The sequence below is a fragment of the Aphis gossypii genome, chromosome X (assembly GCF_020184175.1).
Source record: "Aphis gossypii isolate Hap1 chromosome X, ASM2018417v2, whole genome shotgun sequence".
Taxonomy (NCBI): Eukaryota; Metazoa; Arthropoda; class Insecta; order Hemiptera; family Aphididae; genus Aphis; species Aphis gossypii.
The window spans coordinates 15,190,813-15,206,429 of record NC_065533.1 but is presented as its reverse complement, the minus strand read 5'-3'; the positions used below and the strand labels follow the sequence as shown (position 1 = coordinate 15,206,429).

Here is a 15,617-nt window from a genome sequence, read left to right as displayed (position 1 = left end):
TTGTTCACGTTTTTTATTTCTTCTCCAATTGAAACTATGATATATTTGACACAATGTATGTTATTTCCTTATTAGGTAAAACCTCATTTAATTATTTTTGAAAACCGCTGAAATAAATTATTTAAATTATATTTTCATAAAAATTATTTATTTTATAATATAAATGAAAAAAAGTTACTTTCACAAATTAAAACTTTGGTGTGTATTGAAAAAGTAACAAAAGTCATATTTAAATACCTAATTAAGTGATTATTTTTTTTTATACCACTAATATTGTTTTCAGAAAATCAAAAAATTTATAGTAAAATAAAAACTATGTTTTATTACATAAAAATTATTATTGAAAATGATATTATTACCTTGATAAGATAACAAAAAAAAAAAAACAAGTAAGACTTAAATTGTTGAACTCAATGACTCTACTCCATACTTAAATTAAATTTGTTTAATCGAAACAATGACAAAGTATTAATATTTCATACGTTTTTCCTAGTATCTACATTTGTCACGTTGAATAATAACTTACTAAATACTTATGAATAAATACTTCACTATAATATGACAACGTAAGTAGATGTACATAAAAAATTTTTTCAATTGAGGTACGTACCTATACATAGAAACTCAATGCTTTTTTTTATAAGATATTAGTATCTATAGTAGTTGGGTGCCTACTTATATTTTAGTAATTTTTATAAATGTATATATATATATATTATAGATGACACTTTTGTCTATCCCACGTGCAACGTTTTACGTATGTATTTTGCATATATTATTATGTACTCTTCAAAGTTTAAAATTGAAGTATATTATGTATAATTGTGTTCTTACCAATACTTATCTCGAAGAGATGAAAACTAACAAGTTTAACACCTTAAAAAATTTCTAATTACATGATGAGTGTTTTTTTTTTGAGAGTTCTCAATATTATAGCAGGAATAGAAAACATAATATTTTTTCGAATAGTAATCGATAATTATTAATTGTAATGAAAATATTAAAAATTTGAATAAAATGTAGACAAGAGTAGGTAGTTACTTCCTATACACATTTGTAGATAAGGAGACTTTATGTGTCATCGAATAGTTTAAACTTAATCCAGTGCACCGCTACTATTTTTAACATAGGGTGAGAGGCTGGAAAAAATTATACCACACAAGCCTATAGGGGAGGGGGGTTGCAATGATTTAGATTATTCGAAAATTTGACGTAACGTGTATCTTTTTGGTTTTTGTACTAATAGGTAAGTACTATGCTATTACATACTTTTCCAGTCAAGATCATACGTTTATATTATATCATAAATGTATAAATCTGTGTTATTTTGTATACATAAATAATGTTTATAATGTTAATGCCAAGTCTTTAAATCTATTTGTTAATAAATAATTAACATCACTCATTTTAATCATCAAACTTGACGTTAATATACACGATACAACAACACATACACAACGTACATTAGATGAGATTTAGAGTAAATTTGACATATTTTGTACTCGCAAAACATTCAAGACTACTTTGATTTTAAAATAATTCTAATTCATAACTTCCTAAATACTAAGAATGATTATTACGTCGCTACAGAGATAATAAACATAAATCTTATTTGTTTTTCATAAACGGTATCTGTTTATGCGCAAGTCTTCACGATATAAATTTAACCGTATTTCTTGGGAGGAGAAAAAAGTAAAAACATCAACGTTAAAATTACTAGCTGGTCTTAATAATTCGTTTGTAACATATATTATCTAATGGATAGGGTGTAACAGAAATAACTGACAATTATAATAATAACTTACTACGTAATAACATTTTGTTCTTATTAATATATATATTTTTTTGTTTAACACATAATTAATAATATAATAATTACATTTTAGAACAAATTTTTAGAAATATTTATTACTTATTAGAATAGAAGTTATTACATTGTTAGCTGATAATTGCATCTTGCATCTAATTTATACAACCAATCAAATTAATTTGGTAAATAATTATCAGGTATGTCATATGCATATAAAAATCAAAACATTATCGACTATAATATTATGCTTTGTGAGTTGTGATTTATGGTGTACAGTAGATCATAAATTTTAAAAATTATAAATTATAATATACCTAAGTTTTATATTTAATTTAGTTCAAAAAATTTCAGTTCCATGGATTATTTAAAAAAACTAAAATTATATTAAGTTGTTTTGCTATCTGAAAGTGGTAAATGACTTTCGAGTGACAAGATTATCAAATTGTCAAACCTAACTGAGATTAAATCGTAAAGTTATAAATTTAAATTTAAATATTAGTTTAACTTATTAAGTGTAGTTAATTTACTTAGCCTTGAATAATAATGATGATTAATGAATGAACCGTAAAAAATCTCATGCGGAATGTGGTTAAAAATAGTAACATAAAGTAATATATGGCACTTGTTGTTTTAATAGTACAATTTTAAAATCATGTAAATTCCATCCAATTTTTAAGTTGTGAAATTATAACCAATTATATCGATTTCTACTATGACTAGGTCTCATCGTGTGGTTTATCTCCTACTAATTGATTTCATTAAACTATTGTTGTTTTACAATAATTGAACATATTATAACAATTAGGTATAGAGTAAAGATCCCGCCAATTATTAGAATTTAAAATATTTTAAAAATCTAAATACTTACAAACCTGACCTAGATACCTAATTCATAATAAATAATTTATATGAATATTTAAAAAGTTCAATTTTTAATATCCTTTATAGTAGCATATGCAAAACGTCTAATAGGAACGTGAGCCCTCCTCACTACTGGGTTATTTTTTTTCAAAATGTTTAGTTTAATTAAATTGGTATACCTATGACATTTTAATAACTTAATTTATTAAATAATATGTTTTTCAATTATTTCGACTGATAGTTATTGAATTTAAATAATATTTTGATATAAATTAATACAGTGTGTATAGATAAAAATAAATATAAAGTTAAAAATTTAAATAGCAAGAAAATTGATTTTATTTTTAGTTCATAGGTAATCCGAATGCCCTCTTTCCCAATCTCGTTCAGATTACCGAGACTTTACTGTTCGTATAATGTATTTTGATTTATTTATAGCAGAATCACGATTATTCATGAGACGGTATGACTAATGTCTAGATGTTGAAATATTTATTAATTAGGCTTACAAAGATTTCCAATTCTGTGTTAGTTATCATAATAACATTTAATCTTACACTTAAGAAACATATCAATTAGTTGTTAAGACGCCATATTTTAGCATAATAGTATGCTATATTTCTGATTTTTTTAATTATATAGATACTATTTATTTACCATGATGTAATATTATGTGAACTATAACTATAAATTATGATTATTGTTTTATAAAATATCCATTTAGTTAGGTAGTTGTCTAGAAAAAAAAATAGAAAATTTCACTAAAAAGTTAAAACATATTATAAAACTGTCAATAATTATTATTAAAAAAAAAAAAGGAGAGAGCGTTCTACTGTATTTGAATATACATTCAAATAAAGCATTACGCTCTGTGGAGTAGATTACTGTAATAGATGTGTTAAATTTGAATTCAGTGATAAGCCATTGTAACTAAACAAAAACTGATTTTTAGTGATGACGGAGACAGTTTCCTAGCTTGTAAAATTAAAAAAAAATTTATCTATAGTTCAAATGTTTATGAAATCAAAATATATTCACGTGTAAAATAACGATTATTTACAAATAACTGATTTTGGATTTTTGTTAGGTATAATTATAAAATTACTTGTCGTAGAAACTTGAAACATACGTTAGTTACGTTTAAATTAGCATTTTCTATACATGATTTAATTTTGAGGTATTCAGGTCATTAAAATATAAACCACCTTTTTCACCACGCAGTGGAAAATATATATCCTTGGCTGACAAATCATCTCCGTTTAGAATTGTTTATCCGGTTTATCGTATACAATGATACCTATCATCACATTCAAATTTAACACACCCATTAAAGTGACCTACTCTATATCCGAGGTACACTCGGTACCTACTGTACAGCAGAGCGTTACCCACTTGATAGCTCTTTTTTTTTTTTTTTTGTTACATCTAAATAAATAAATCATTAGGTATTTAAATATTCAATTTTGTAAGACTTAAAATTGAATTATGGTATTTTTAAATCGCAATTTGAAAATTTTGTTGGAGATTTTGTATTTTTAATTTTAAATTTCCAAGTATAGACTGTTAAAATTAAATATTTTATCAGTGTTTAACAACATAATTCGTGATTTTAATGACTTTCATTTTAATTTGAACTTAACAAAAAATAATATTGAATTGCACTTAATTTTTTTTTTATAATCCCAATAAAAAAAAAACTTCGGGGAACCTTGTATTAAATTTGATTAAATTTGAATCCTGAACTATTTATAAGCACTAGAAATAGTCATTTTTTTTTTATAAATGTTGATAAAAAAAATGTATGCTCAGACAAAACGTTTGAAAATTTAATACAAAATTTCTCGTAAGTTGTTTCTACTAGAATTATAAAACATAATTAAGATTAATTGATCATATTTTTTTATGAACGTGTTAAGTTTCAATTAAAATCAAAGTTATCAAAATCATGAATTAAAAGAAACTGATATGTTTAATTTTTTAGATCTTATAGGTAGTAATTTAAACAAAATCTCTCATTAGTTTTTTTTATAGCAATTTAAAATATCTTAAATGATAAATAGTAATTACTTTTGTTAACTTTACTAAAATTCAATTTTAGGTTTTAAAAAATTGAATATACAAACAAAAGATAAAATTTTATTTGGTTGTAATTCAAAAAATAGGGACAACATTTTTCGTTTAATGTGACTTAATACCTATCCATCATATTTCAAAATAAACAATAACATTTTCAAAATATTTAGAATAATTTTAAATTATTCATATTTTTCTACTGCTATAGCAGGTCGTTATATTGTCTAATATCTTAAAGTTAATACAACTTACAGTATTACGAGTTATATACAACAATACAATATAATATATGCAATGTTTTTACCAAAAAAATAGTTCAACTAACCGTTTTACTTTGAAGTACCTTAATTATAAATTAAAATATCCTTTATAAATATAATAAAAGATACTGCTTCTGTTCTTCAGAACTGAAACAGTTTATCTAATCTCTATTGCTACTACCTACCAATAAAACCCCCCATATTGATTGTTATAAAACTATAGGCGGATTCACCTTGTCATACATCTATAACATTGTATTTATTTGGTACTAAGAAATTATTACAATAATCAAACAACTTTTAATTACACTATAGTCTTAAATAACGAATTGATATAACTACCTATACCGACCATACCTAATACTTAACCGTTAAAACTTTAAGACTATAGGTTTAACTGTTTAAGTACGTTTATAACATAAAACACAAATTCTATTACTTCATTACACATGGTTGAACGCAGACAGTGTAATGTCTGTATTACTATAATTATAAAAATTAGTTACCTATTATAATATCAGTGCAAATATATCATGAAGAATTCTGAGTAATATATTTGCTAACAATATTATGACAAATCGTCTTCGCTCAGAATCGTTTTTCGTACGCAATGATTTAATATTTATGATAACAATAAGTTCATTAAAATTTAACACTCGCATTACCCGCGTGATTTACTCAATGACAAAAACACTCGAGACCCACTGTATACAGAATAGTATGGTTACCTTATATCCCTATTTTATGTTAATTTGAACAATTATCATTATTCATCATATTATAACTATAACATACTCGTATCACAATTTTTATATTATAATTTTTATTAGAAACAAGTAATGTATTATTAGTGCTTAAAATTTTATACTCGTATTAACTAAAATTTTATTTCATATTATATTGATTTTTAAAAACAGTGTTATTATAATACAATATTTTAATATTTATTTTTATTTTTGAGAAATGCGAATGTTCCTTAAAATTAATTAAACATAATCTTTAATACGATTTAAATGACTAAACAAACAAAATAATAATTTTATATTAAAAGGTAATACAATATAATCTAGTTAGTAGGTAGTTAGTTATCAGGTATAATTTAACATAATAATTGAATAAATAATAATAATAACTATAGATTAACAATAGATCAATAATAAAAGATTTTTGTTTTATCAAAAGAAATAACGATCGTTATTAGAAAAATTCACAATAAACTTACATCTCATATAAATTATAAATTGCGAGTATAGGTTTCACACATTTCAATCTTATTTTCTATTAATATAACTACAGTTTACTTGTAGTACCTAAATTATAATCCTACTATACAATAATTTTGTTACAGCAATGTCAATAAGATGTTCTGACATGTAACGTCACAAATTGCGTTCCGTGTTCTAATGTTTAACACTTAACCGAAATTCTACCGCAATGATGTCTTTCACAAAACATCTTTTAAACATCACTTATCAACATCCTATACATCCCAATAACGCATTATTTAATCCTATATGAATCATTAATCTATGTTATTAAGATGTTACATTTTTTAACATATTTACAATAGTTCAATTACAACCATAATGTGCTGTGTTAATTATTTATTCAAATATAATATATAGAGACATATAAATCTAATATATTTAAATAAATTCGACATAGATTTTGAAATGGAATATTTTTGTAAGAACTTTGACATTTTTGAACTAAATATAATTCAATCCTCTCAAAAAATGCATTAAAATTAAAAAGAAAATATTTATCATATTTTTTTTTTTTTAACTAATAAATTGTAGTTATGGACATGTCTCATTTTTACAGAGAACGTTGTAATCATAACTTAATTATTTATAAAAAGGGGATAATGTTATCACTGAATTCAATAATTAGATTTGTCAATTTGTACTAATTATAACTTTTGTTATAAAAACAAACTAACATATTGTTTAAGATTCTGAACGAAGTGATGAATGTATTTATTTTACAATAAATATGTAATGTGTATGTATTTTGTTTTGTTTTGGGTGTAACATTATAAATTGTCGAAATAATGCTTAAATTTAAAAATTCAGGGATGGAATCTGGGAGTAAATTGAATATACATACGTGCATTATAGAGGTCAAAAGTAAGATGTCTCCAGTAATTTTCAAAAAAATCGGAAAAATCAACAAAAAAAAAAAATTAAAGGAAAACATGAATTTGTAAATTGTAAAATAACGATTATTTGCAATGAATTGTTTAGAATTTTTTTATAGTTAAAAATAACATGAAACATACATCAGTTGATTAAATTAATATTTTTTGTACATGATTTAAATTTAGGGTAGGTATTCAGACGAATAAAATACAAACCACCGTGGAATATGTATCCTATATGCTGGCTTTTCAGAGTCGTCTTTTGTCTACAATGATACCTATCATTGCATTCAATAGGATTAAACAAAAAAAAAGGGATTATGCAATAGAGAAACAAAAAACGATTGTTATGGTAAATTTGTTTTACAATCGGTATAGGATGCTGTGATAAAAAATATACCTACACGTATTGCTGTATTCTGTTGTTACATTTAAACTATTTAGCATACATTTATATTATTTTTATGTGTACTACTACCATTTACAATTTATTTTTATACTTGTATCAACTATATCACGCCTTGTTTAAAGGATTTATTTCTTTTAATTATTGTTTGGTTCCAAACTGCTGCTCGGATCTCACTCTTTCCGCCGCGCCGGTGGACGACCAACACGTAGTATTTTTTTTTGTTCTCGGCGACTCTATCGTTTCACATATTCACATAATATATTTTTGGTGGCTGCTCTTTAGGCTTGAGCCCAGATGACGGTTGTGGGTTCATTGACGATGAAGGCGGAATTTGTTTCCAAGACATTTTTAATACTGCAACTACGAAAAACAACAATCACATATATATATAAAGTAAATTAAGTAAACTCGTTACGTTTGAAATTGAATATTGCTTAAGACACATTGATAAAAATGAAGTAGTAGACATAAAGTCATAAACATAACAGTATGTATTGTAAAATGATATAAAGGCAACTTATTTGACAAAATAGAATATTTTTCAATAAAGCAATTTTGTGTGCGACTCATTCAAACTTTTTCATCCCAGTGTCTTAATTTTTTTTCAAGTCATAAATTGCGCTAGTATTTTGATTTGTATAAATATTTACCAAGTGCTTAGCACTGTGAAAACATAAAACTTTAAAATAATTATTATAGTACATATTACATTATAACTATTTATTAGAAACTTATAGGCCACATCTATAGATAAAAAAAATTAAAATTTTAACTGCACAATAATGATAATTAACTATAAAAGCTTAAGTTAAAACAACTTTTTCTGAAACTTTTTCAATTTAACTGAATAAGTTAATAAAATTAAAACAAAAATAACTAACTAGTTAAGTTAAAAAGTTAAAAAGAAACTGACTTTTTGAAAAATTTTAAGTTTTTAACAAGTTAATGTCCACCATTGATTTTATGAAGTACATCATAAGTTGGAACTAGCCTATTTGCGTTCCCAGGAGACACCAAGTGGAGGTTGGCTAGAATGTCTCCCAAAAATTTTATTTTTTGTTATGTTAAAGTAACGGTCGGATGTAAAAAATATCATTAATTAGATTAATTTTAAAAAAGAAAAAATATTATATATTATAGTATATTTGTATTATAACTAGTTGAATAACCCGGCTTCGCCCGTGTGCAGTTATTGCTTTCTCTTAATGGAATTCTTAAATCACATGTTTATTATTTACCTTCTTTCTTTTTTCGGTCCCCTAGCAACATTCCTTAAATAAAAGACGTGAATTTTCAAACAAAAATAATAGCACGTAGGTTCTACAATTAAAATTAGTTTTACAATAATTAATAGCCGACCCCTGTGCACTTCGCAGCACCAACACAAATATGCAATAAAAATCATTTATTTTTTCAAAATTCTTTATTATTAATCCAACAAATTTGAGTAAACAATATTCTTTGTTCGTCCATTTGGGGTATACACAAATAAACAATTAAATTTGGAGTGCCAACTCTTGAACAGGCCACGTATAGTTGCCCGTGCGAAAAACACGGCTCCTCCACATTCAAACCGCAAACTTGGAGCGTTTGTCCTTGTGCCTTATGGATGGATATGGCGACACGAGGAATTGCAATCGTTTAAATTCAAATGGCATATCTGTTGGTATCAGAGGAATACGTGGGATGAGTAAAAATTCCCCCTTCGCTTTGCCAGTCAATATTGTGGCTTCGATTAAATTCGGCATCAATCTTTTTACAGCTAATCTTGTGCCGTTGCACAGTTTTGGTGCATTCAAATTCCTTGCAAAATTTGCAGGTCCAAAATAATTTGACGCCTTGCACTTAGAGCAATTGCACAACGCTGATTCAATTCATCATTGCTATTCCCAACAAAATAGATTTGCAAAAATTGAGGTTGAATGGCAATAATGAACCAACTCTATGATAAACCTGGCCTTGAATCTGTAATATATGAGAAATACAATTTGACATTGGATCAGAATTCGTGAAAATATCAAAATAATTGCTGGTCAGGTTGCATTTTTCGAAAAATAGTCCATATGAAATAATTACCTTGAACGTCGGCTTAAAACTGTCTCTTATAACTTTCGTCGCACCAAAAGAAGTCAATTGAAATGGCGTATTATATTCTTGAATGTGGGACAAAAAATGCATGGACGTTGGTGATGTTCCAAAAATCAATGAGTGCAGTGGGTGGATCAGGTGGAGGAGATTCGAATGCTGGCAATTTCACTTTGCCATTAGCATAACACATGCCAGCCTGTGCATTGGCTGCAGCACAATGTAGACATCTCACCGTCGTTCCACCAATAAGACCATGTTCACTTTAATCCATTTCACTGTCGTAATGAAATGCAGTAAATTTCATGGCTTGGGCATGACGAGAAATTCGTGACGTTCGTCTTGATGCTGGATTTGTTGACGGACCTGCAGATGTAGTTCGACGTGCGTTTCGTACTTGTTGAACAAGAATTCTTTGTGATAGTGCCTCTTCACTTTCAGATCTCCTATGAGACTGTACGGCTACATAATTACGTGATCGTCGGCCTATGTTCTGTCGGCTTGGGCGTGGCATTTTTTAAAAATGTATGATATGTTTTATATATATTTTCGCTGTATGATATATCTAATCAAAATTCTTCACTCTCATTCATTCGAAAACAAACAAATGAATAATCATAATGGCAGTTTATCTTAAATAAACAACATAAAATAACCCATAGCAACCAAACATTTCCAAAGTAAATTTTGGCCGTATCACCAGGGGTGCAATTAAGAGACCATAACTCCAGAACCACTTATTGCACAGCTTTCAAACTTCACAGAAACTATCTACATATCAATCTTAATATTATCTGATATTTTTATCCAAATCGGTTCGGTGGATCTTGAGTTATATAATTACTTCAAAATGTACACTACTTCTTATATATATAGATAGACATAAGTTAGGGAATAAATTTAAATGGCCCCCTCAGGGGAGCACTAAAAATGCGACGGGTATAGCGAACCCGGGGCCCCGAGCTAAGAACTGAACTGACTTTAATTAGTTGGCTCAGCTCTCCCTACTCTGACTTTAATTGGTTGGAGTAGACTGGTCCTCCAGGTTGGGGGTTTAGCGCAGGGCTAACGCCCCTGCCTAGTAAAAATTTCTTATGTTCAGGGTCTAATAAACATAAACATGCCTCGGATACGTGGAGCTTGGGATAATAAGACTGGAAATTGGAAAAATGGCTTATTGTTTGGGACATGGAACGTACGTACTCTTTTCAAACCTGGAGCGGCTCAAAACATTGTTAAAGAAATTGAGAAATACTAGTTAAAAATTGTTGCTTTACAAGAAATTAGATGGGATGATACTGGAACATTAGATATACAAGAAACAACAATACTTTATGGTAAATGTAATGAAAGACGCCAGTTTGGAACTGGTTTTGCGATACACAAAAGCTTAGTACCAAATATAAGGGATTTCAAAGATATCAATCCAAGAACCTCATTGTTGACAATGAAAGCACAGTTTTTCAATATAACGTTCATTAATGTGCATGCGCCTTCCAAAGATAAATCGCAAGAAGAGAAGGATGATTTCTATGAGAGCTTGGACTTAATATTAAATGCATTACCTCAATACAGAATAAAAATTGTCTTAGGTGACCTAAACGCAAAAGTTGGTAGAGAGACTGTATTCAGGCCAATAATTGGTAGTCACAGCCTGCACGAAGTTACAAATGATAATGGATTAAGACTTATTGATTTTGCATGTGGAAATGGTCTTGTAGTGAATGTTCCCTCATAAAACTATTTATAGGAACATGGAGGTCACCAGATGGAAGGTATGTCAACCAAATCGACCATATTCTAGTGAGCACAGAATTCAAAAACTGTATTCAAGACATAAGAACGATGAGAGGAGCCGATGGTGATTCGGATCACTATCTGGTTAAAGGAAAAATGAAAGTCAAAATAAAAAAGGTAACTCGGAATAAAGGAATAGTGGTAGACAAATATGACACAGCTAAACTAAACAATATGAATACGTGTGAAAGATTCAAGTATCAGATGTATGAAAAAATCAGAAGGATAGAAGATACAGATATAAATGACTCAATTGATGCAAAATGGAAGAAAATTAAAGATATTATAAAGGTAGTAGCAGAGTCAGAAATCGGGAAAGTAAAATCTGTAAGAAAACCGTGGTTCAACGATGTGTGTGAAGATGCTCTAAATCGGAGAAAAGAAGCTAGAAATCAGTGGCTTAATGACCAACATAATAGAGAAAAAGAAATTGTGTATAAAGAATGCCAGAAAAGTGCAAGTAGAGTATTCAGAAATGAAAAACGAAAATATACTCAGAATTTATTGGAAGAAGCATAAGTAGATTCTAGAATGAATAGAGCGAGACAGTTGTACCAAAAAATAAACAGTATAAGAGGAGGATTCAGAAAACATAATAAGTTCTTGAAAAACGAAGATGGCTCACTGACTACAGGACAGGAAGAGATGTTGGAAAAATGGAGGCAATATTTTAGCCAGCTGCTCAACTGCGAAAATCCAGAAGAAACTTTTGTATGGACAATAGAAGAAACCAACGATTGCGAATGCCTACCCCCTACTAGCAATGAAATAAAACAACAAATATTAAGGTTAAAAAACCAAAAATCTCCCGGAGAAGATGGGATTCAGGGAGAAATATTAAAAAAATTAGATGAGGAAACAATATCAAGAATACATAGTATTATTGAAACGGTTTGGCTGGAGGAAAGACTCCCGGAGGAGTGGAATACGGCGCTAGTGTGCCCTATACACAAAAAGAACGATCCCCAGATATGCAACAATTATAGGGGAATTGCATTACTAAACGTAACCTATAAAATTCTTGCATATTGCTTATTAGACAGAATAAAGCCGATTGCGGAAGAAATAATAGGGGATTACCAAGGAGGTTTCAGACCAAACAGATCTACAACAGACCAAATATTTGTAATTAGGCAGACCCTTCAAAAAATGTGGGAGTTCAATAAAGACGTGTATATATTATTTGTGGACTTCAAGAAAGCCTACGACTCTATCCATAGAGCAAGCTTAATCAATATTCTTAGGGAATTTAGGTTTCCAAAAAAGCTAGTTAATCTGGTAGAAGCAAGTATAAATGGAACAAAGATTAAAGTAAAGCTAGCAAATATGTTGTCACAACCAGTGGAAGTGGTGACAGGCTTAAGACAAGGGAATGCGCTTTCTCCCATACTATTTAACTTAGTTTTGGAGAAGATAGTAAGAGAAATCAATTTATGTGAAGGGGTTGAGTTAGGTCGATCGACAATTAATATTCTGGCGTATGCGGATGATATTTCACTATTGGGAAGGAGTAGAGAGATGATAATAAAAATGGGAAAATCACTTATAAAGGCTGCGGAGAAAGTAGGACTTAAGATTAATGAAGAAAAAACAGAGTACATGGTGGTCAGTCGGAGAAATGGGAATCAGATACAAGAAGAATTCATTGAAGTGGAAGAGTACAAATTCAAAAGAGTGGACCAATTCAAATACTTAGGGTCAATTATAACTCAAGATAACGACATAAAAACAGAAATTTCAATGAGGTTACAATCAGCTAATAAATGTTTCTTTGGACTCAGTAAAATTTTTAGATCAAGAGCAATATCTAAGAATTTAAAAGTTAGAATGTACTTAACTCTGGTTAGACCAATTGTCCTGTACGGGGCAGAAACATGGCCTCTGAGAAAGACTGAAGAACGAAGGATGGCAGTGTTTGAAAGAAAAGTACTCAGAAAAATTTATGGGGCATACTATGATGTTCTCACAAATGAATGGAGGAAATTACACAATACTGAACTGCAATCCCTTTTTCGGTGACCGGATATATTAAAAGAGATAAAAAAAAGAAGGCTAGTCTGGGCAGGACATGCCTGGAGGAAGCATGACTCATTAATTAGAAGGGTAATAGAGGAAAACCCAATAGGGAGGAGACCTCTTGGAAAACCGCGTCTAAGATGGGAGGACTGCGTTAAGAGAGACGCTGAAACAGTGGAGCCAGAGAGTCATTGGCAGGAAATAGCAGAGGATAGAGATAGGTGGCAGTATGTTTATCTAGAGGTATGGTCTTAAATGGCCGAAACCAAAGAAGAAGAAGAAGAAGAAGAAGAAGAATAAATTTAAATGGCACTTTTTTTACAAAATTTAATCGGTTCAATTCTCCAATAGTAAAAGAAAGCATTTTTTCTCTTAAAACTTTTCTTTTTCTGCAGTTTTTTTGTTTGTCTGTGTGACTGAACTCCAAGTGATACCTAAATTTCACTCTGAATACGTAGTAAATTTCAATTAAAAAAAAATGTTAGGGTGAGCTGTACTGATACTAGCATTTAGTTTTGCATGATAACATTCACAACTATTTGAGGTGCGCCCAGTGTGCAATGGAAGCTACACAACATTGCTGTGATGTTGAATTTAGATCACAAAAAAACACAACTAATCAACATCAGTGCGATGTTCTATAATTGTTTCATAAAAATAAACTTTAATATATCAATAAATAACATTACCTAGATGTTCAGTATGTGATACAGAAACGAAATTAAATTGTAACTAAATTATATTGTTTCATTGTTACTATAAAAATACAAAATAGCTAATAATATATTATATTATGGACTATGGTTATTATAATATATATAGATATTTGTTGGATATAGAATTATAATTTTTATTTTTAGGTCCGTAATTTATTTATTTAGCCGATATAAATAATTATTTGAATATTATAATTGTGTTATATCTTATTAATGTCTAAGCTCTAATATTGGAAAGTTACATTCCATAAATATCTGATATATGTGTAAACCATATATTAATATACCATGATATGCATGATAATTTACCAGGGTTTTTTTAACGATTTTTTCTCACTGCACAAACATATTCCTACTATTTAAATTGTTTGAATAGACCAGACTTACGGACTGTTATCACTTACCTGTTGAACTGCTATACTACTGTTTGATGTATACTGCACCTACTACCTACATTTTTAATAATATTGTTTGTAAATATATTATGTAGTAATACTTACTAAGTAAAATGTACTTGTAATAGGTAATTTGTAGTAATAATAAATTGTTTATAAAAATAAAAACAATCAATTAACTAGGTAACTTCTTTTTAATTTTAAACTTTTACATTAAACAATATAATCGATTTTTAATTTTAAAACTTTTTTTTTTCAATCCAATGGCTGTATTAGGTTGGGTCTCTACCTCAGTATCACTCTCAGAACTCACTGGATCCGCTTCTTGAAATATACCCTTAAAATAATTCTGTGACTTTCCTCTTGGTCTATTAGTGTTCCTTCTTTCCTTCATTTTCATAAAATTTAAAACTGCTTTTCTTACATCCCAATCAATTAATGCTGGCATATTGTAGTGAATATATAAATAATAATTTTCTGTTGAGACTAGCATTCTTGTTCTGTTAGATGTTTTAAGTTTGTTACTAGCACTTATTAACCTTTCCACATCTGCAGATGATGGTTTTGCAGCTATTATTTTTGCTAATGCAATTTTCAAGTTACAATATTCATTAGAAGTACATAATAGTTCAAGTAAATCTGATGGTTTCATGTTTCTATACTTTATAATGTTCTCAGACATTAAAAGCTCTTGGTACTCTTGATTGAAGAGCTGTAAATCTAAATCATAACATAATATTTTATGAACTTGTTCAATATTTGATTGTTGTGACAGTTCGACAAATGGTTTTAAAATATTTATTGTGTCTATATCTTGTATAAATCTTTGAGATAAAAATTCCATTAAACTTTCTCTAATTTCATTAATAATTGCCTGTTTATCTCTTTTGTCTGTCACATATTTATTGTGTTGTTTAGTGCGCCGTTCAGTTGTATGAAGTTTAATACATTTTAAGTAAAATTCTTCTTCTCTATTTTCTATTTGTAGTTCTAAATTATTTAACCAACCACCTAATAGATTTTGAGTTTTTAATAAATCTATTAGGTCTAGTACA

At 28.4% G+C, this 15,617-nt stretch overlaps 2 protein-coding genes across 2 annotated transcripts; both read left to right on the top strand.

The window, feature by feature from the left end:
* Window positions 1-10,758: 10,758 nt before the first annotated feature.
* Window positions 10,759-11,376, top strand: LOC114129282 (craniofacial development protein 2-like). The gene is made up of 2 exons (XM_027993968.1): window positions 10,759-10,833; window positions 10,897-11,376. Exons 1-2 carry the CDS (start codon window positions 10,759-10,761, stop codon window positions 11,374-11,376), a joined length of 555 nt encoding a protein of 184 aa, XP_027849769.1.
* A 107-nt stretch (window positions 11,377-11,483) lies between these two features.
* LOC114129281 (uncharacterized) lies at window positions 11,484-11,954 on the top strand. The gene has a single exon (XM_027993967.1). The coding sequence runs from the start codon at window positions 11,484-11,486 to the stop codon at window positions 11,952-11,954; it is 471 nt and encodes a 156-aa protein (XP_027849768.1).
* The last annotated feature ends 3,663 nt before the right edge of the window (window positions 11,955-15,617 follow it).

What these genes read in the sequence shown, in the direction of transcription:
- LOC114129282 (XM_027993968.1), top strand. Translation starts at nt 10,759, where the DNA reads ATGCCTCGGATACGTGGAGCTTGGGATAATAAGACTGGAAATTGGAAA. An exon ending in TATTGTTTGGGACATGGAAC is followed by an intron (nt 10,834 to 10,896) that starts GTACGTACTCTT and finishes GAGAAATACTAG; the next exon opens with TTAAAAATTGTTGCTTTACA.
- LOC114129281 (XM_027993967.1), top strand. Translation starts at nt 11,484, where the DNA reads ATGAGAGGAGCCGATGGTGATTCGGATCACTATCTGGTTAAAGGAAAA.